Consider the following 22677-nt stretch of genomic DNA (forward strand, 5'->3'; position numbering starts at 1 on the left):
AAAACAGACCACAAAAGGCTAACCTCATTCCACTGGGGAGGAAGGAGTAGGATTATTAGGCTGGTAATAGAGAATGGTGAAAATATTAGATTTTAGGAAATTAGTTGATAAAGTCTCTCATGCAGATCTCATCAAAAAGATGGAAAAATGTGGTATCACAATTAGGTGGATTCAGCATAAATAGACCCTCATAATTGTGGTGAATGATTCAATGTCAGCTTAGAAGATCTCAAGCAGATGCCCCAGAGATCTGTGCTTGGTCTCGGTGCTGTTTTACATTTCTATCAGTGACTTGGATAAAGGCATAAATGTCATGCTTATCAAATTTGCAGAAGGCATAAAGCTGGAAGAAATTGCTAACATATTGGATAACAGTCAGAATCCTAATAAATCTCAACCTTGAGACAGCTCTAATAAGATTAGATATAATAGGAATACATTTAGAGTCTTACAATTAAGTTCAGAATATATTGACAGGTACAAGGAGAGAAAGACAAGAATGGTCAGCAATATATCTAAAAATTATTTGGTCACAAGAGGAAGAGGTTTAGTGGATTGCAAGTTCCATACAAATATTCAACAGTGGAATGATGCAGCCCCAAAAAAGTTAATTAAAAAAAAAAAGACTGCAGTAAGGGACTTCGAGTATCTAGGACTGGGGAGATAATCATCTTATACTCTGCCCTGATGAAATGTTTAGAAAAACATGTTTAATTCTGGGGACCATGTGGATAAACTGAGAGGGCAGTTTATGATGATAAAGATCTATGATGATAAAGAATTGGTTGAATGAACTGAGGAGGTTTAGTTTGGGAAAGAAAAGACTTGGGATGGCAAAATAGCCTAAGAGACATTGTACTTCTTTCTGCTAGACCCCAGAGGGCAGCACAAGCAAAGCTGATAAATGCTATTATTTAATGTAAAAATAATAAATGGTGAGTTATAAAATAGAAAACTCGCCAATACAGGTCCAAAACTGTTCAGATACTTTTGATAGAGGTAATCAAAAGTAACTTCAGTGAGGAAGTGAAGCTCAAATGTGAACTTCCCTTCAGGGCCAGGCACAAGGACACTAAAGAGACTCTTATTATAAAAATAAAATATTTATTGAAATATATAAGGATAACAAGGATTTCTAATTCTAAGGGATTCTAAATCCACCCAAATAAACTCCCTTATTCTGCAAGGAACTGCTTCTGCTGTGTTTCACAGGCTACACTAACCCTCCCTGATCTGACTAACCCAAATTTATACTATCTAAATAAAAACTACCACTATTATCCCTATAATTCTTAACTTTGCCTTCAAATTATAAAATAGCAAAGGCTAGCTGGTTGAGTCTCAACAAGAATCAAGTCTGTTAAGATTCAGAGTCCAAACCAAAGACCAGGTTTTTCTTTGGTCTTCTCAGAGTTAAATCAATCTATAAAAACCACAATACATAGTAAATAGTGTTTCCCAAGTTGGGAAAGGAAAACACTGAGCTCCTTCAGGTCTTTCCTTCAGACAGAGAGAGGCAAAGATGTTGCCTCCTCCAGCCCTGAGAGAGAGTCTCTGAGAATGTGTCTCTGCCAACTGCCAGAGAGAGTAATTGACATATAAAAATGATTATAACTATCAACATTTAAAATTAACACACTCTCTGAGCTCTGCTTCAGACTCCAATTCATTTCTTAAGCCAGCCACTTTACTTATCTCTAAACTAATAAAACAGTTTTCTAATATCACCCTTATATTAGTCATGTCTGACTCTTAGTGACCACCTTTGGGGTTTTCTGGGAGAAATACTGGAGTGTTCTTCCATTTCCTTCTTAGGGTCATTTCACATTCATGTGGAAACTGAGACAAATAAGGTTAACTGACTTTCATGGGGTTAATAAGTGTTTGAATATGCATTTAAACTCAGGTCTTTCAGACTCCAGGCCCAGAGCTCTAGGCACTGTGATACCTAGCTAAAAAGATAACAAAAGAGCCAATCTAGACTAGATAAAGCAAGGGAATTCCCTTGCTAAGTAAGGGAAAACTTCCTAACAATTAAAAGTATCCAGGAGAAGAAAGAACTACAGGGGTTTCCTCTTACTGGACACCCTTGAGCAAAGTCTGAATGACCACTTCCTGACGGTGATGTAGAGAGAATTCTGATACAGATATGGGTTGAATTAATAGTTTCTTCCAATTCAGAGAAACTGTGATTTTTGTAATCAAGTGGTTGGATTAGAAGGTTCCTAAAACCCCTCTGATTATCTATGATTTTTTTTTATTAAATTGGATTAGAAGGTCCCTAAATCCCAGCTCTTATTAGCTCTGATTCTTTATTAATATCAAAACATATCATTCATCATTGAAATTCTTATATTTCACTGTGGTGAAGTTGATTGAGATTCTCGTAGATAATTTTTAGCCAGAGTGAACAGCTAGTTAATGACCCATTGATTCCACCCTGAATCATTCAGACTTCTACCTTGGTAACAGTTTCTTATTCTAGCATTCCTACCACAGCTGTTTTATTGGCATTCAGGCTTGGCCCTGCAGAGGACCCTGAGATTTAGAACTAGAAAAGACCTTAGAGCCCATCCATTCTAACCCCTTCATTTTACAGAAGAGAAAGGAAATGGAGCCTAGAGTTTCAGTGTCCTAGGTAATAGAGGGAGTAGGAAGCAGGGGAAGTTTGATCCCAGGTCAAAACCCAATATTCTTTCCACTGCTTCTCCAGCACTTATTGAAGGGTCTTCACCCTTTGGTTGGGTAAAACCTGAGGGGAATGTGCATGCTAGGTGTGTGATTTGCATTATACATTTTCTGCATGTATCCTGGTGGACAGCACTACAAAGGGGAACATCTCCTCCTGTCCACTCTGAAATGCCTCAACTCTTTTCTATTTTGTTATTGTTCATTTGTTTTTCAGTTATGTCTGACTCTTCATGACCCACTTGGGGGTTTTCTTGGCAAAGATACTGGTTTACCATTTCCTTCTCCAGCTCATTTTATAAATGAGGAAACTGGGACCAACAGAATTGGGTGACTTGCCCAGGGTCGCACAGCTAATAAGTGTCTGAGGCTGGGTTTGAACTCAAAAAAATGAGTCTTCCGACTCCAGGCCTAGCACTGTATTCACTGAGCCACCTAACTGTTTAGTTAGATTTAGTCTGTTGGAATACAGATCTAGGAGCATAGGAGCAGGAAGGTTGTTGCTGTCCTGCTACCCTGCCCCTCTGCCAAGGGATAAGCCTTGCTTCATGGATGTTGAGGTAGCATTAAACAGGAAGCCTTTGTTCTCTCAGATCACTGGAAGGATATTCTTTAGCCTTTGGCATGCTGGGACAGCCACTAATGATTTCTTTCAGTCCATTTGAGGTGCAAGATAGCAGATCTGATTGGGTTTCTTGAAATATTCAGTTTGGTATTATAGGGGGAGAAATTATCTTTGCAGTTATAGAAATTATGTCCAAAACCCAGATATATCTACTGTTTGACCATGAGCAAGTCCTGGGCCTCAATTTCCTCATTAAAATAATGAGGGGGATTGGACAAGATTGTTTCAAAGGTCATTTCTAGCTCCATGCATGATCTCTACAATGGGACCTTTAGCCAGTGATGCAACAAAATTAATGATGAGTGGATACAACTAAATTAAAAATAAGAATAATAAATAATTTTTTAAAGAAGCCCTTGCTTGCAGAAGGGATGTCCACATGTGGATAAGCTGGGAAACCTGGCCAGTTGCCTTAGATTACTCAATCAGTAAAATAATTTGAACAATGGACTTAGAGCCTCTGAGCACAGGGTGACAGCCTGGTTCTATTCTGACTTCCCTGGCAGAAATAAAGCCCTTTACTATGACTCATTGCTTTCCCACCTCCCATATTGACTGAACCCTAACTTTGGTTGTGGGGTTTGGGGGGTGGGCTTCTCTTTGGGATCCTCAGCCATCAAGAGCCAAGAGACGGGGAAGTTTGTTTTGTATGAGGAAAACTTGGTTCCTGATTCCAAGCTCTTCATTGACATGGGTGTGGAATGGGAGTATCGGAATGATGATGACCGAGAAACTGTCCAGACAATGGGTCCTCTCTATGGCGCCATTACAGTACTGGTGAGTTTGAAGGAAAATGGGGATCTGAGAACCTCTGGAGCTCTCTGAGGAAACCCTAGAATCTCCAAGGCATTTGTTTCAAAGGCATCTTTTATTTTAATCTTTTAATCCTTTAATTTCTATTGGCTATAACTAAATAGTAATATCTTATAGGAACTCCTATAGACAAAGGCTATGTGTCAGAAAATCAATGAACAAGAATTTATTGAGAACCTATTATGTACCAGATGTTGTGCTTGGGGCTGAAGATGCAAAGACAAAAATAAGATAGCCCCGACACTTACCTTCTATTTCATTCTATTAGGGGAGATAACTTGCATATATATGCAGAAGTATATATGAGATAAATGCAAGGACAGCATTGGAGATGGGATAAGAGGCAATGCTGTCAAGACCATAGCTAGACACTCTTAGAAAGAGATTCCTGGAAATGAAAGCATCCTCACATATGAATTTGGATAGCCCCTGGGTGGACATTCGGAATTCTAGACTTTCTCTGGAGTTCGAGTATACCCCAGAGTTCTGAACCTTTCTGGAATTATCTCATTATTGTCCTATAGTTTCTTTTTCCCAGGGCCTTTCCCTTGAGCAGTGGTTTTTAAGTTTCTCCATATTAACTGAATGCCTGCCAAACTTCTTCCACCCCTGGGGAACCTGAAGTCACCTAAAGTTTAGGTTCTGTTGGTTATGTCACAGGGTGATATGGTAAGAAGAGCATGCCATTTAGAATCAGGATACAGCAGTTCAAATCCCAGTTCTGCTATTTACTCTCTATATTTACTAAGCCTCTCTGAACCTTCCTCTCCACAACTATAAAGGGAGGTGGTTGAACTGGATGATCTCTGAGGTTTCTTTCAGCTCTGAGTCTCATGATTTATTACCTTCCTGAGGAGTGGGAAGGATGGGAAAAAGAAATGGCAGCCATTTCCAAGTGGCTATGTGGCAAAATGGTGAAACATATTCTGGCAAATTCTTACCCAGCATCTTAGGTGAGAAGGCTTCCTGAGTAGCTTGCTTTCTCCTGTACTGATGTTCCTTACCCTCCTTTAGGGGTCAAGGTCTGTATCTGTTAACAGGCTCCACACCACTCCCCACAGTAGTCATATGTGTACCAAAAACCTACATTTTGGTGGGTCTGATGCCAATGGGCACAGTAAAACTTCACCAGTTTATCAAGTATCTATGATTTCATTGGGATGGAAATTATCTCTACTAAATCTCATCATATTCCATGTATAACTTATAGATGACTCTTGACCTCAATAATAAACAGAACTCATTTGGATATTTTAGAACTTCTAGTATTCTAGGAAGCCTAAGGGTTCCCAGAAAAAGAGATGTGGCAGAAGCAAAAGGGGACTACACAGGACTGAAGACCTTTTGGTATTTTAGCTGTCACATGAATTGCTCTCCACTAAAGTCCTCTGCTGTTTCTGGATGATGGAATGGCCATGAACCCTTAGCATCCCTGGCTTCTTTCAATTCCCAGCTCAAGTGCTGCCTTCTGCAGGAGGCCTTGCCCAGGCCCCCATCCCCAGCTGCACGTGCCTTCCCTTCTGAGGTTACCCTCCTTCCATTCTGCATATAATATTTTCCTATTTATTTACATATTGTTTCTCCCATCACAGTATAAGGACCTCTAAGGCTAAGGTTGTTTAAATTTTGTCTTTGTATTCTCAGGGCCTGGCATATAGTAGTCACCTTGGGTTTTCAAAAGCTATTCCAGGAAAGTTCCAGGCTAGAAAGGTTTTGAGGGTGGGCCTGGCAATAGTCTGTGTGTCTTTGCTGTGACTGGTAAAAGAGAAAACATCTAAGGAAACAAATGTTCAAACTTCTAAGAATTTCTATTTATTAAGCACTGTATGCCAATTGACCAACAAATCAGGACCAGATCCCTTTCTCAGCTTAGGACCAGACCCCAAATTCAGGGGAAGGCAGACTTTTGTACATTAAAAAACAATCCTTCCTATGTGGTACTAGGAGTCTTGCCCTCTTCCTGCTGCTTTTCCATCAACTAAAATATAAATGGGAACATTGCACATTTCTCCAAAGCAGCATCTGGGAATATGTACCTATACTTACTAAAAGTCCTTGAGAAATAAGTGAAAGGAGCCATAGAATAACCCTTGAAAGAAAGGAGCTAGAATTTGAATTCTTCCCTCCTTAGACCAGGCATCCCAAATGACCACCAGCTAAAAGGTGTTTATCCTCAGCACCAACACATCCTGAAAGGAGAAAAAGTCTTATTTTAAGGGTCTAAGCTTTCTAGTCCTTTTCTTCAAATCCTGGAAGAGAGGGCGAGTCAGTCCCCTAGAGGATAGCAGGGACATGCCTTGTGAAGATGTTTCTTCAGCTTTTGTGGTATCTATCCATATGCCTAGGTCATTCCTCATGGCAATGCCAAGATCTCTTTGACCTACAAGTACATGATCCATGAAGATTCCCTGAATGTTGACAATAACAATGTTGTAGAAGATTCTGTGAGCCATGAGTGGGCCCTGAAGAAATGGACTCAGTGTTCCAAGCCCTGCGGAGGAGGTAAGTGCTTTAGCCTAATTCAGAAAGGGTGTTTGGCAATAAGGGAAGCAAGCGAAGGAGAAGACCTGGCCCTTGTGCCCCAGAAACATTCAGTGTCATGGGGGAGACACATACAAAATATTTCAGCAACAATAAAAAAGGAACATGGCAGGCCAACATGAGTGATGTGAATAATAGGTACCATAAATGCTATACTTTATTTATTTAAATCCTTACCTTCTGTCTTGGAGTCAATACTGTGCATTGGCTCCAAGGCAGAAGAGTGATAAGGGCTAGGCAATGGGGGTCAAGTGACTTGACTAGAGTCACACAGCTGGGAAGTGTCTGAGGTCAGACTTGAACCTAGGACCTCCCGTCTCTAGGGTTGACTCTCAATCCACTGAGCCATCCAGCTGCCCCCAATGCTACACTTTAGAAGGGAATTAGGGTCCTAAGGCAAAGAACAGGAAAATCTTTCTAGCAATCTCAAAGGAAAACAACCTGAGTAAGGAGGTAGTGAGTGCCCCATCTCTGGAAATATTAGAACAGAAGTTAGATGGTCTCTTATTATGTCTGAGTGTGAATTGATAATGTCCTAGACTTGGATAGAGACAGGAGAAATGGAAAAGAAGCAGAGGAAATTAATGAGAGAAAGCCTATATGAAGGATCCAAAGGTCTTGGTGAGCAGTTGAGGCTGAAGAGAATCCTCTTTAAGAGATGAGGGGAAGTAGAGGGAGGAATCCATTTTAGGAGTCGATGACAGTGAAAATGGTTGTGTCATTGCAGAGATGGAAGGGGTAGGGGAAGGATGTTGTGAAGTGGATTGAATTTGAAGAGAAATATAATGAGTTCCTTCATTGGGTGGGTTGGTTTGGGGATCAAAGTACCAAAGTGGAAATTTCTCACATCTTATCTCTAGTCATCTCACATTCACCCTAGTTTAATCCTTGATCATCCTTGCCTGGACTATTAGAATAGCCTCCAATTCACTCTATTCTCTACATAGCTGTCAAAATGTTGGGTTTTGTTTTGTTTTGTTTTCCAAAGTACAGATCTGACTAAGTCACTCCAATGCTCAATAAACTCCAATGCTCACTCCTGAATTCCAATATAAACCCCTCTGTCTGGCATTTAAAGTCCTTTAGAATCTGTCTCTAACCTACCTTTCTAGATTTATTATGCATCACTAACCTTCTCAAACTCATCGGGCCAGCCAAACTAACCTTCTGGATTATCACACATTTCATTTCCCAGTTCCATGCCTTTGTACAGGCCATCTCCTAGATCTCTTCACCTTGGTCTCTTCTCATTCTTCCTTCCTTTCAAAGCTTGACTCAAGAGCTACCTTCCAACTGAGGTCTTTCTGGACCCCCATCACCTTCAGCCACTTTCATGCCTTTCACACAAAATTTCCTGGCACTTGTTTTGTATGTATTTTCTATTTGCTTATACAAAGGCTTATAGATATACATTTAGAATTTAAAAGAACCTCAGAGGCCATCTAGCCCAAGTCTTTCATCCTACATGTTGTTTTCATGAAAGAATATGATCTGAAGGAAGAAAAGTTTCATTTCTGTCTTTGTATCTATTGCTACTGCCTAATACACAGTCAAAGTTTAATAAATGTTTGTTCATTGATTGATTGTTCTGCTTGGCCTGGAGGAAAAGTACTAGGTCAAATATGGGGAAATTATAGGAATATTAAGACTGGCACAAAATAAAAGAATTTCCTAGTGATCAGAGCTGTCCACCAATGGAATGGATTGCTCAATAAGTAATGAGCTTGCCATCACTGGAGGTGATTAGACAGAAGGTGAGAAGATTCCTTGTCAGAGGCACTGTTGAAAGTTGGATGAGATAGATTCAATTCCGAAACCCATCCTCCCCAACTTTCAAACTCCAAGATATCATCTTTCTGTGAAATTGAGCATGAGAAAAACCAGAAGGGTAAGGGATCCATAGCCACAGAGTTCTGCCCAAATCAATAATAAACAGAATAACTGTTGTGGATGCAGAAGTACTCATTATCTCTCACTCTGTCTCTGTCTCTCCATCTATGTTCCTCTCTATCCCTCTCTCTCTTTCTCTCTCCTTTCATTTTCTTTTTCTCTCCTATCTGTCTCATCTTATCTCTCCCTCTCCCTCTCTTTCTTCTTTTTTCTCTCTGTCTCTCTGTGTGTCTCTGCCTCTCTCCATGTCTCTATTTCTGTCTCTCCATCTCTCTCTATCTCTCTGTCTCTGTCTATCTGTCTGTCTCGCTCTCTCCTCCCCCTCCCTCTTTCCCTTCCTTTTCCGTGAGCTAGGAGGATCTAAGTTGATGGGGGACAGGGTGCAATGTGAATCAATGCAGAAGCAAAACTAATTTTATTAAAGTAATAGGAAATATAAGCAAGGTAGAGTTATTCCCCTATACTGTCTCTGCAAATAAGGTCAGCTATAGAAGAAAAGCACAATGTGCATCTTCACTACACTGGGAAAGAGCTATACATTTTATATGTGAAATTACTTAATTTGTCTGGTAACTAGCTCAGTAACTGAATCTCACACAACAGGTCTTAACCAGTGGTGACTCTTGCATTCAGCTCTTGTGTATTTATAAAAATACATAAAGATAAAAAAGGCCATCGCTGGTGGCTGGATTCAGATGGAGCTCACTACAGATCTGAAACCTAGAGAGACTTTTTCTTCACATTTTCTTTATGTAAATAACTCTAATGCAATTTTTTGGGGGGATGGGGATCTACTCTAGGTTTCCAGCTTACCAGATATGGCTGTCGAAGGAAACTGGACCACAAGATGGTACATCGGAGTAATTGTGACTCCATTGAAAAGCCTAAAGCAATTCGCAGAGCATGCAACCTTCAGGAGTGTTCTCAGCCTGTGTGAGTGCTCTTTTCCTTTCTACCTCCTCTATCCATCCCTAACCCCAGAAAGAGGTCAGAGTCTTACAAGAAGTAGGCTTCCCAAGTCCTCTTCAGATTCCCTAGAGCCCTAAGGCAACCTTGTTTGCCCAGTAAGGTGTCCTTCCCTGTTAAAGGAGCAGAAAAACTTCTTGAGGGAAAATTACCCTGTAGCCCTTTGCCCTTGAACCCATAGGGGGATTCTCGGGGCTAATTTAAACACCTTGCTCCTGTTGCAGAATGACTTCTTTGTTTATTTTGTGACTCTTTTTGATCATGGAAATGGCACTTCTGAGAAGGCAGCTCCTGCTGACATGAGGGTGCCTGAGTAGGGGAAGGAGGCAAAATCTAGCTTAAGCCAACCTGCCTACTCTCTCTAATGGACAAAGTCTAGAAAAAGTAAGACCATAATACTTTTTCTGAAAATTATCTTTATTTTTTAAAAATCAGTTAAGCAAGCCATCTAAAATAGCAATTTGGATTGACAGTACATAGAATTTTCCATTGTAATAGTTTAATAATGTTAGTTTTAAGTATTTTAAGTATTTAGGCTATTCTTCATAAAGTCCTAGTCCAATAGTAAGACTATAATACTAATCATTTTCATAGACAGGCATCATGGTAGATAAAGCTCCTGATTTGGAATCAGGAAGACCTGACTTCAAATTCTGCCCCAGATAGTTATTAGTTAGATAATCCTGGGCAAGACATGAACATTTATAAAGAGTTTTGCAAATCTTAAAACACTGTATAAATGCTAATTATCATCATCGTTATTATTTCCTTACATGTCAGATGCATCTAGAATACTGTGTTCAGTTCTGAGTGCTATATTTAGCAGGGAAAATGGTAAGCTAGATAGGGTCCAATAAGAAAGCAACCAGGATCAGGATAGTGGAGGGAATAGAAATGATTACATAAATGAATTTTCAGAGGAATCAGAAATATTTAGCCTGGAGAAAACAAAACTTTGAGGCCTATTATTATTGTTTTCAAATTTCCAAGGTCTATAATGTGGAAGCAGAATTAGTTTCTCTGCTTGCAGACAAAATTAGGAGTAGCCCTTGCAGACACCACATTTCAGTTCCAAGTTAGGAAAAACTTCCTGACAATGAGAACTATTCAAAAATAGAATGGATAGCCCTGAGTAGTACTCAGATCCCTATTCCTAGAGGTCTTCAAATGGAGATGAGGATGCTACTAAATGGGAATGTTAGAGATTCTTGTTCAGGTATGAATTGGACTGTATGCTCTCTGAGGTCCTAAGATTCTGTGAAACTCTCACTACTTAGAAGTCAATGAAAGACCCAAGAAAAGTTTTTCTTCCATCTTTGCAAAGATTGAGAGATTCCTCACCCCTATTTCTTCCCATCCCTACCCTGTGAACCTCCATAATCATATTTCCTTCACCCTTCAAAGCCCAGGTCTACCACTCATTTGCTCAAAGATTTTTCCTCTCTCTGGGCCTTGGTATCCTAGTTAGATACAATGATTTCTAAGGCCCCTTCCAGCTATACTGTTCTATTTTCTAAGGTTTCTTCTAGCTCTTTTAGTCTTTGTTCTAAGGTCATTTCTAGCTCCGTGACTTACTACCTGTAAGAAACTTTGGGAAAGTCACTTAACCAATCTGAGTATTGCTTTTCTCATCTACACAATGAGAGGGGTGAGCTGGATCAGGGGTATCAAACACATATAAAAATAAGGGCCACTAAAATAATACATAAGGATACCTGCAGGCATGTTTTAGCTTAGATATTAACATTATTTGTATTTTGTTGTATTTTTATTTGTTTTTTTAAATATTTTCCAATTACATTTTAATCTGGTTTGAGTTCTCCTCTGTAGTATTGTAGACTGAGTGCAACCCACAGGGCTGCCTGTCTGAAACCTTCAAGCTTACATGACTTCTAAGGTCCCTTTCAAACTTCAGAGCCCATAATCCTGAATTTCAGACAACTGTGTGTGAGAAGCTAAGAGATCATCCTTCTAGGATGTCCAAATCAACCCACTCTTTTTTTTAAGCCCTTACCTTCTATCTTAGAATCAATACTTAGTATTGATTTTAAGGCTGAAGAACAATGAGAGTTGGGCATTGAGGGTTAAGTGACTTGCCTAAGTTCACACGGCTAGAAGTGTCTGAGGCCAGATTTGAATCCAAAACCTCTCGTTTCTAGACCTGGCTCATAATCCACTAAGCTGCCCCCTAGTCAACACACTCCTGCTCACCCATGACTTGGGAACAACCACATACACCTCTCTTGTGCCTCCTAGATAATACTGCTTGGATAAATGAGCACAACCCTTTTCTGCATTTCTCTCTTCAGAGGAAGTAACTGATCACCCACTGATCCAGAAAGCCCCCTTTACGTTCCCCTCCCAGACCCCACAGACACACAACAAATAATGCATCATTGAAAGTCATCCACATGGGCATGGTCTTCCATTCAAAGACTCTTAGATTCTATGGGAGATGGTGGAATAGAATGCCAAAAAAGGTCTTTGAATACAAACATTAAAACGTAGAATGTCAGAGCTGAAAGAAACCTGAGGAAACAGAACATTAGAGTTGAAAGTCATCCTAGATCCATGATGGCTCACCTATGGAACGTGTGCCAGAGATGGCATGCAGAGATCTTTCTGTGGGCACACATGGCAAGGATATAGTGCCCCAAAGACCCATTGCTCCTGTCCCTGCAGCACAGAGTTCACCAGAGTTCCTAACTAGAAAGCTGGAGGAAGGTGAACTGGGCTGCTTTGGTCTCCCCAGGAGGAGTTAGTAAGCAGGTCTCTTCAAGACAGTATCCCTAGTAAGACAAGGTTCCCCCACTCCATTCAGAATACAATGACCTCTTTATTACGGTTGGCCTAAGTGAGAAAGAAACAACTGATGTCTTTACTATGGGAAGCAACCCATGTTTGGATTTAGGGATTTGAGTCTACTTTAGAAATGTTCAAAACTGTGGTCTAGTGATTTAGGAATAAGTTTTATAAACCTGAGGCTAGGCTAATAGCCTCTTTCCTGTTCTATAACCCTCTTCCCTAGTTTCTTTCATAGGCAACCCTTGGCCATTTTAATCTGTTCAATTTGGATTCAAAGAGGTTCTTGCCTGGGAGAAAATAGTGGCCTTTCAGACATAGTGATCTCCCAATCAGCCCTACATCCAAATTAAAACCTGGCTTCAACCCTTGACCATTTGTTAAAAAGGATCATTTGGAGGATACCCACTTCAGAAAGGCTGGAACATGATGGGATGAATGTGTCAGGATGATGTCATTTAACCTGAGGGCTATATTTTCCTATAAATAAGGGGTTTTCCTGTAACCTGGGGCTTTTTTTTCTGGCCACTTTTTTCTCTCTTTCTCTCTCAATAAAGTGTTGCATTTGAAATGGATTTTAATTCCTTAAATGGTGGTTAAAAAGGGTGTGCTTTGAAATTTTCAAGGTCCCCTCAATTTCCACTTTGGAAAGGAGCTGGGTTTGAGGGGATCATAGCTCACATAACTAGAGAATAACACAATAGAGTGCTTGCACCCCAACCTCTTCCTCTCCCCCAAGCCTGACTACATCACTGGCCCCCTGCCCAGCAGTCTAATGGGAATGTTTCCTCCCTCCCCTGGGTGGAGTAAGGAAGGGAAGCAGTGTGAGCCCTGCACTCAGTGGACAGACATGGGCAAGGCACTTGGTCAGGGAGGTGGGGGGGAGGGACATCCTCTCTAAAAGATTGCCCATCTCTGTCTAGAACATAAACTGCCAGACCCAGAAATGTCCTGAGAACATAGAAGTGACCTTGGAACTCGGGTTCAAATCCTAGCTCTAGCCAAACGGTATTCTCTGCCTCTGGGGATTTCTCTCCACTGTACTGTGCTGCCCAAAATACAATATTTCTACATTCCAGCCTGCTCAATAGCATTTGACTATCTAAGCCTATACTATAAATAGCTTGCTGGTGACAATTCCATCCCATCACTAGACTTGTGAAATCAGGCCTGGGCTTGAAAACTCTGGCTTTTTGCCTCGCCTGATGCTGGGGTCTGGATATTTTCATAGTATTTCCATCCTCTTCAAGTATAGAAAAGACCCAACTATGTAGATGTGGATTAAGATCATAGGATATTCCCTGGGATAGGAAGTCCCCTTAGACTTTTACCCTTGTCTCCCTCGGTGGATTTCTCCCAAAAGGACTTGACTTTTTCTCGTTCTGACTCCTCACCATGACTCTTGGCATCCAGGGCCAACAGGAGAATGGGAGCCATAAGGGTTCAAGTTGGAGAGGTGAGGCTATAGAAATTAGGAGCATTCAGGACTTTGAGGCAAGATGTGGGCTTATGCAGTGTCTGGGTGAGAGGGGGAAGTAGGGGACCAAGCAAGGATTAGAGTAGAAGCCACGGTGCATGGATGGTGTCAGGCTAGAAAAAAGGAGGAGGAGAATAGAACAAGACAGGAGGGCACAGATTCATGCAGTATCAGGGTGGATCAGAGGAGATATCTAGGATATCTGGTTGGAGGCAGGAGACCTGGGTATATTGGAGAGGGTTAGGAGTAATAATTGAGGGCTCTCAAGGCCTTGGGGTGGGAGGCTGGAGTGTATGGGGCACCTGTGATTCTAGACCCATCAAGGCAATCTGTTCCCTCCTATCTCCTGATCAGACTGGTTGGTCTTTATGAATCAGTTCCCTTATCATCCCCCCCAAGTTGCATCTCAATTGTCCCCCAGCCAGGGGATCCTCTCCCACCCACCCAAGGTGCCCAGTCCATCCCCAGTGGCTTCCCTCTGACCTCAAGGGTGAGCCATTGTTGCTCACACTTGCTCATACTGCCTGATGGCCACCCTCTGTGGATCCAGCCCTTTCCTCCTTCCTTGTGTTCTGTACTCCTTTCAGTCTCAGAATGTTGGGAGTCAGGGCAGGGAAGGCAAGGAGATGCAGGCCCCAAGAGGCCTGGGTCTGATAGTGCCAGAAAGTTTACTGTTTTTGTTTTGGGCCCTGCTAGGTGGGTCACTGGAGAATGGGAGCCATGCAGCAAAAGCTGTGGAAAAACTGGTTACCAGATCCGCTCAGTCCGCTGCGTCCAGCCCCTGCACGACAACACCAATCGCTCTGTCCATACCAAGCACTGCAATGAGGCCCGACCAGAAGGCAGGCGGGCTTGTAACCGGGACCTCTGCCCTGGACAGTGGAGAATTGGGCCCTGGTCTCAGGTGAGCTCCATCTTCCCTATCCAATCCCAGCCTCCAAGGGCCATTGCTACACCTCAATGGTTTATCAATGGAAAAGTCAGGGCCAGAAGTCTGTCTGAACCCACACACACCAGGATGAAAAGGGCCTCAGAGGTAGACCCTGAACTCTGACACTAAAGCAGGTGGGGATGTCACAGTTTCCAAATCCTGATAGACACAAAGATAACCCTGGGAACTAAAGCAGTACAGCAGAGATATGGGCGCTTCACTGTGGCATGAAGGAAGGAAGATTTAATGGTGCACTCTGGTCCAGAGAGGGGCGACTAGAATCATAAATGGGTCTCTGTTCAGGACACAAAGAGTGAGGCTAAGGATAAGGGCCTCCCTGGGGCCAAGCGAACAGATTCTGCTGGAGACAGAGCAAAAATTATCCAGCTGAAGATAGGAGAGAGATATCCAGTAGGAACATGAGAATTCTGATGGAATAAATAGTCCCCAGATGTGGAATCAGACTTAAGGGAGGGGAGGTTGGGGGGTGAATGAGAGCTGTCTTCTAAAGGTCTGTGTGGAAAAGAGATTGGGCTTGTTCACTTGGCCCCAAAAGGCAGACAGAAGCAATGGAAGTGAGTTATGGAGAGGCAGTATGTTGGGGAAGACTTGTTTGCAATTGGAACTTTCCCAAACTGCACAGACTACCTTGGGAGATAATTAATAGGCGACCAAGGCTGGATGACCACCTGCCAGGTGTAATGGTGAAAATTTCATCTTTTTAAGATTGTTGTAATATTGAAAAATGGCTGCCAAGGAATTTACTTATGAAATTCCTAAAATGAAAGACTCAAGTCAGAATGGAGTTTATGGAGGTTTAATCACAATGTGAGTAGGGAAAGGAGAGGGAGAGAAGGAGAGAGGAGAAAAGGGAAAGGGGCTACTCAACCTCTGACCAAGGCAGAGGGAGTTTTAGGCCCAAAGGGCCAAGGTGGAAAGAATCAGTCCTTAACTCACGTGACTGATCTGAAGGAAAGCTGTCTGCGGGCGTCCTCCCTGTCCAAGCTTCTAACACGAACTGGCGCCTAGCCCTCTCCACAGGAAGTGAGCGAATTCCAGAGGCTGTTCCCTACCTCACTTCCTGTGTCTCACAAGTGCCAATGGTTGGCTCTAGCTTGGCTTAGGACAGCCCAGGTGGGCAGTTAGTTATTTCTCATTTGTCATTGACTAGCACATGCCCGTGTAGTGTGGGTGTGCACAATTTTTTGGGTGCTATATCAAGATGGAGACTTTTTAAAATTCACACAGGTAGGATATAGAAAAGATTACAAGAGTAAGAAAAAGAAAATTGATTCTTCTTCAATAAGCAGACACACATTTCAATGGGAAGAACCTGGGAATGGGATTTGGGAGACCTGAGATTTAGCCCCAGTTCAACTCTCACTAGTCATGTCTCAGTTTCCTCCTCTGTCAAATGAGGTGTTATAGGACCCCAAAGCCTGCTCTGTCTCTGAGAATCTGTGGCTGCCCTGGGGACACTCAACAGAGGTAGGAGTCTGTCCTGCCAAAGTTGGATGTCTAAGCTTAAAATGCTGACTCAAATGGGAGCACAAACAAGCTGTCTACCTGGGGCTACCTCTGATCACTTATGGAAAGTGCTTTGTAAGCCAGAATGCAATATGAGTGAGGATTTAGTAGCTCTGCTTGTATTTCTGGAAAACATGTATGTATGGTAAGTAGTTATGGCAATTAGGTGGCACGGTAGATCAAGCACCAGGCCTGGAATCAGGAAGATCTCAGTTCCTCATCTATAAAATGGGGACCCACTGGAGAATGTCAAATCTGGCCAAGAAAACCCCATCAACAAGGGGTTCAAGTAGAGTCAGATACAACTCAACAGCCACAAAAACAACATGGAAGGTCATCTCCCAAAACTTCATGTCCAGAGGGGAGGCTGGTTTTTCTCTTCAATTGCCAGTACTTTGGCACCATATTCAGATTGAACTACAAGATGCCAGCCAAACACAAGCATCTGTTAAGAACCTACTGTGTGTCAGATATTGTATTAAGCTATGAATACACACACACACATGAAGAGCAGAAACACTCCCTGCTACATTTTGAGACAGGAGGGAATTAGGGGAGCTGGAGAGGGAAAGACAAACCCCTCCAGTATATTTGCCAAGAAAACCCCAAATGGAGTCATGAAGAGTTGAGCATGACTGAAACAATTGAACAAGAGAGTGAAGACCCAGTGTAGAAATAACTAGATACATACAAATACCTAATAGATTTCTAGACAGCCTCATGTATGGGAGAACTAATGATTCACCTTTCTTCCAGTGTTCAGTGAGCTGTGGGAATGGCACTCAAGAGCGACAGGTCCTGTGCCGGACTCAAGATGGAACCATTGGCTCCTGTCGGGAGGAACGGCCTGAGACAGCAAGGACATGCAGACTCTCCATATGTCCCCGTAAGCCTTGTCCAAGGTTGGCCAGACTGGCCTTTAGTATCAAAGAGGATCACCTGGAGAAGAAACATGAATGAGGAGATAGGACACTGGACTTGAAGTCAGGAATACATAATTTTAATTCCTGCTTTAGATGCTCACTAACTGTGTGTTAAATGCAAAGCATCTTAATCTCTCTGGGCCTCAGTTTCCTCATCTATGAAAAGAAGGCTTGGTGGCCTCTAAGGTCACTTCGAACTCTAAATCTATAATTGTATCATCTTATGTATCTCTAATTAGGTTTTAAGATCGATTGACTCAGCATCCTCTAACAAAGGACTGTGGTGAAATTAAGCTTCTTAGGTGCAGGCACCACATGTGATAGCACCTTACCTTCATCTCAGGTGTCATCACATCCATCATGATACTTCATATGCTGCTTTTTGGGCAAAAAAGTCAGGGAGGAAGTTCTGAGATCCAGGCTGAGCTGTTAAAACAATCCCCCTGAGGGTGTCCCATTCAATCCCAGAATGTTCTGAAGTATGACCTCCCCTGTGGGATTCCCAACCCAAGGAAGTGTTCCCCAAGGTTAACTATCCAATTCAATCTAGTCCAAACTATTTGCAATGATTGTATTATGGAGCCTTACTGATAATTGTTTATGAATTTAGCTCATTCAGTCTTCTGAATTTGTGAAGGTTTCAAAGGCTCACGATGACAATCTTTCTAGCCTAACTCCTAGGAGGCTTTTCCAGATGGATCCTAACTAGTATAATGACTCCCCGTCCCCTTTCTCTGTTGGACTCCCCTCTCATCCTGTCCCTTGGCCCTAATAGCTCAGCCTCCTCTAAGTTTCCAAGCCATCCCCCTGTCTGAAGCCTGGGCTGAGGTCCCCAGGACATCCCCTATTGGCTCCAACATCTCTGTTCTCTTTCTCTTAGGAAACATCTCAGATCCTTCCAAGAAGAGTTACCTCATCCAGTGGCTGTCTCGTCCAGATCCAGACTATCCAATCCAGAAAATCTCGTCAAGTAAAAGACCCGTTTATAACTCTGCCTTTGGCCTTTCCTGCATGCCTGGGCCACTGCGGATCTTGCCTTTGGCTCTTTTCCTCTCTCTCTATGGAAAGTTCCCCTGACTCTTCCTGAGTCCTCTCTGGGGCTGAATCTTTCTTTCTTCCCAGGGGCCTCCTCAATGCCTGGCCTCTCTCTGATTCAGAGCCCGTGTTGCCCTGGAGGCGGATGATTGTCCCGGCCTGTGGACATGGGAAGGAGAATTTCTGCTGTGAGGCCCAGGCTTCCTCCGGGATAGTGCCAGGAGCCACCAGCCTGTGGCTCTCGGGCATAGGTGAAAAGCAACTCCCTGCTCCAAGATGTGCAGTTTGGGGCCAAGACCAAGACTCGGTCATGAACATGATCACAACCCCCTTGACAACAGACCAACTTGGAGTGCCAAGTTTCTTTCTCTTCCTCTTCCTCTGCCCAATGACCCCACCATCTCCTCCCCTCAGCCTGCTTTCCTTCCAACAGGGTAGACGGATGAATGAGAGACTTCCTTCCAACCCTGCCCAGCTTCCTCCACATGTCATGCACCCACAGGGCACCGGGCTCTGTTCTTTCTCTGTCTTTCATTTCATATTTATTCTCGTGCAGTGCTCAGAACAACGCAGGCTCCTCACATTTCCATCCTTGGGGAATGTTTAAAGGCTTCGCTCACTACTGCTGCCGCTGCCGCTGCCGCTGCTGCTGTCTCTTTTGCTGTGTTCCCAGGGTGCCCGGGCTCATTTTCATGAAGGGTTTTGTGTCTCACCACATCTGGGCTTTTCTGCATGTGGCAGAACTATTTGCCACCATAGCTGTGCCCTCCCCTGCCCTGGAAGGGGTCTGCTCCAGAAAGTGGGTGTAGTGTCCCGAGAGACCCTGTCGTTCTGGGTTTTCATTCATCAGCCTCCCAGGTCTTTTGTTACTACCCTGCACATGTCTGACGCTGAGACTGACCAAGAAACAAACAGTCAGAGACTATTTCATGTAGATATGTCAAGTGGCCAATGGGACTACGGAAACCACTACAGAATTACCTCAATTGTTATGGCTGTTTTGCTTAGGAGAAACATTGAGAAAAATGCCTTAAAGGTGAAAGGTAGTAGCATTGATCAATAAGCCTGACTTCAAAAGCAAACATCATCCTGGCATCACGAGCTTGTCTGCCAGGACCTGACTCAAACTGGCACAGGCAAGAAGGCAGGAAGGTTCTTAGGGGAATGTGCACAGTTCCCAAAGGAGAGAGAATCCTTTTTTCTTTTGTTTCCTCCAAACTCAAATGGCCTCGTTACTTCCCGTGACATTTCTGTGCCAAGAAAGAGGAGTTAGTCCTTTAGAGAGCATTTCAAGAGACATCTTAGTTTTAGGATGTACATATTCCAGCTCCATCCCTCCATCTAACAGGTCGTCCATAGGCTCTAAGGTTGGGGCCATCCCATGCCCCTGAGTGGGACCCTGTCAGGTGACAGACTCGAATCTCTAGCTCTGCGGCCATGTAGCGCTTCAGAAGTGTCGTTACCTACCACGTAGTTCCATCTTTGAATGCTGGCGGTCTAGACAAATGTCCCCCACCCCCATCCCAAAAGGCTGTTAATATTCCATCAACAGGACCGCAAAGCAAAGACACATAACTGGCACTGAATACTGTTATGTAAAATAATCGGTGTTTAACTGTATAACTATGTTCACGACTGTTAACTTTCAAACTTTCAATAGACAACTAACTGTTTAGTGACGTTTTGAGATATGGGTGGCCGTCGAGAGTGGTGCAATAAGGTATCCGGGCATTGGGCACCACATCTATATGCACTTTGGTTTATCAGGGATATTTTATTAGTGTTTTGTATGTATTTAACAGACTATTAAAGATGTGCTGTTTCAGTTTGCTTCCCAGGTCTTTTGTGTGAGGCCAATTTAGCCTGTAATAATAATTACAATTAGTATACATTTCCATAGTGCATTAAGATTTGCAAAGCCCTTTACATGGACTGTCCTGCAGAAATGACAAAAATGCAGTCCCTCCTCCAACTCAGGCTTTGAAGACAGAGAGAAATGGATGCCAGAGTTTGAGAAGACCCTAAAGAATTCATTTTGAGTTTCAAAAGGGACAAATTTCTCCAAGTCATTCCTTAAGGATGGGGCAGGTATGAAGACAGCTGTAGGGTGACATGATGCATTTTACTGAATGACATTCAGTAGCCCTGAAGAAATACCTCAGGCCAAGAAGCAATAAGGCTTTGCTGAACATTCTTTACTTCAAAGCCTGCGATGAAGGCCCCATAACCCTTTGACAGAAGCATTAGACTGGTCTGTATTGCATAGTCAGACTATCCATTCTCTCCATGATCAAGAGGGAGATGGAAGGTATATAGGGAAGCATCCCCTACTCCCTACTCCCATGATGGCCTTTGGTTGACTAAGGGCTTAGTCTACCCTGGTCTAAGGTAACACAAGCCTCAAAAAATCTGAGTTGTCCCTGGTCCCTTTCACTGGGGCCTTCTAATTAAAATGTAGCCATTGAGAGGCCCTTCAGGAAAACACAAGGCAATAAGAGAGGAAAACAAGTAGAAACACCCCTGAAGTGATGAACAAAACCTACCACTCACAGGGAGTTTGCAAGTGAGAAGGAAAACAGTTTTTGAGGGAATATGTGCTTCCCTAATTATCAGAGGGAGGCTGACCTGTCCCATCCATGGCCCTGGTACCTTTTCTACTGAGATGCTCTTTTGCTAGTCTGTGCTTCTCTCCTGCTCTGTATCTTTCTATTGGCTGAGCTTTTGAACTAGTAATTTTCTGAAACTACTTGGGGTTGTCAGTGTGCTTCCTGGGTTTAAGAATACACCTGGGCTTTCCTAGTAATTTAAAGGGTTAAAAAATCTAGAGAAAGAGCCATGGCCCTCCGAATGTATGCAACCATGGAAAAGAAGCATGTTCCATGGAGCCCGAGATCCCTAGAAAGAGTGGTACTATGGCAAAGGTGGATTTCCATCGTGGCCTGTAGGAGTGTGAGTCTTGTATTTTGGTTTTGGAGTATAGTATAATAATTGGCAGCCTAGAAGACTCCAGCTTGAGTCCTTGGGTGATAATGGGAGAGTAATTCATAGGAGGTTAGAGTTTGGTGGGTCCCTAGATAGAGGCCAACTAGTCCAAAGAACCTCCTTTTATACAGAAGAGGAAACTAAGGCTCTGAGTTAGGAAGTGAGTTGCCCAAGGTAAAAATCTATTTAATGGATGAATAAAAACTATCACTCAGATTTCCTGAGTTCAGGTGTTCTTTTTCTCAATAGTGTATAAGTTCATGGTCCCCTTATAAGTGAGCCTTGGGACAAACAGCCAATGGTCAGTTTTCTCCAGGAAGATTATTCCTTTCATATGTGATGGTCAGTTTTCTCAACATTAGGCTGAAATTTCTGTATCCCCCACTCCAAACCATAGGTGCCTTGTTTGAGTCCAACTCACTATAAGCAGATTCAATTTATAAAAATGTGAAAAAGTATCACAATGTAGTAGATAGGACATGGAAATTGTAGCCAGGAAATCCTGGGTTCAAATCCCACCTCAGGCATAGACCAAGATGACTGAATGACCCTAGGTGAGTCACTTGACCTTTTTTGGCCTTAGTTTCCTTGTCTGTGAAATAAGAGGGTTGGACTTGATGGCCTTTAAGGTTCCTTCCAGCCCCAAATCTATGCTTCTCTAATGCTAAGTAAACACCCATGATTTGGTGGACCTGGAGCATATGGATAGCTAAGAAGGGAGACATTGGACATAATCAGATTGCACCTTGAACTAAAACTAGATCTTAAAGCATCCAGGGAAAGGAAAGTAAAGGTTCCATGCAAAATGAGACTCTTAAGGTGGATGCAGCTTGAGAAGAATGTGAAATGGAGATGGTATCAGAATACCCAAGTGGTAATGTCTAGTAGGCCATTGAAGAGATGAGACTGGAGCCCAAGGAAAAGGTTGGTATTAAATATGGAGGGCTCATGGTGCAGTGCAGAGGACACTATAGTGTTTGGGGTCTTGGTTTTGGCCTTAGTCCTGGCTCTGCCACTTCTAGATTGATCTACACAAGTAAGTCATTTGACCTTTGGAGAACCCTCATTTTTTCACTGCAAAATGAAAAACTCAAAGTAAATGATCTCTTAAGTCCTTTCCACCTCTAAAGAGTTTCCAAGCCCCATCAACCTCTAAAATTCTAGGTTCCTATGTAGATTTAGGAGTGCTCTATGGAGAGTTGGAAATTGGAGCTATGAGTCACTGAGATAGCAAGAGAAAAAGAGGGTCTGAGGACAAAGGGCACACTTGGGATGTGGGAGGAAGAAAAAACTTTATGAATAAGGCTGAGGATGACCAGAAAGAGAAGTAGGAAGACCAGGACATAATGATGTTGTATGATCATAGATTTAAACTTGGAAAGGTCTAAGTGACCTTCCAACACCCTCATAATATTGCAGATGAGGTAAATGAGGCACAAGGTAGAGTGATTTTCCCTGGGTCACATAGCTAATAAGT

At 42.7% G+C, this 22677-nt stretch overlaps 1 protein-coding gene across 3 annotated transcripts in view; it reads left to right on the plus strand.

Annotated features, from left to right (window-relative positions):
* The window catches only part of ADAMTS2 (ADAM metallopeptidase with thrombospondin type 1 motif 2), a 535678-nt gene that overhangs the window by 504073 nt on the left and 8928 nt on the right, over positions 1-22677 (plus strand). For all 3 annotated transcript variants that reach the window (XM_007473888.3, XM_056811480.1, XM_056811479.1), the window contains 6 exons: positions 3927-4090; positions 6472-6628; positions 9358-9490; positions 14499-14706; positions 17017-17146; positions 18064-18153. In XM_007473888.3, the coding sequence (XP_007473950.1) occupies positions 3927-4090; positions 6472-6628; positions 9358-9490; positions 14499-14706; positions 17017-17146; positions 18064-18153 (882 nt within the window). The remainder of the gene's footprint in view (positions 1-3926; positions 4091-6471; positions 6629-9357; positions 9491-14498; positions 14707-17016; positions 17147-18063; positions 18154-22677) is intronic.

This window comes from Monodelphis domestica, chromosome 1 (genome assembly GCF_027887165.1).
Source record: "Monodelphis domestica isolate mMonDom1 chromosome 1, mMonDom1.pri, whole genome shotgun sequence".
In the NCBI taxonomy this organism is placed as follows: Eukaryota; Metazoa; Chordata; class Mammalia; order Didelphimorphia; family Didelphidae; genus Monodelphis; species Monodelphis domestica.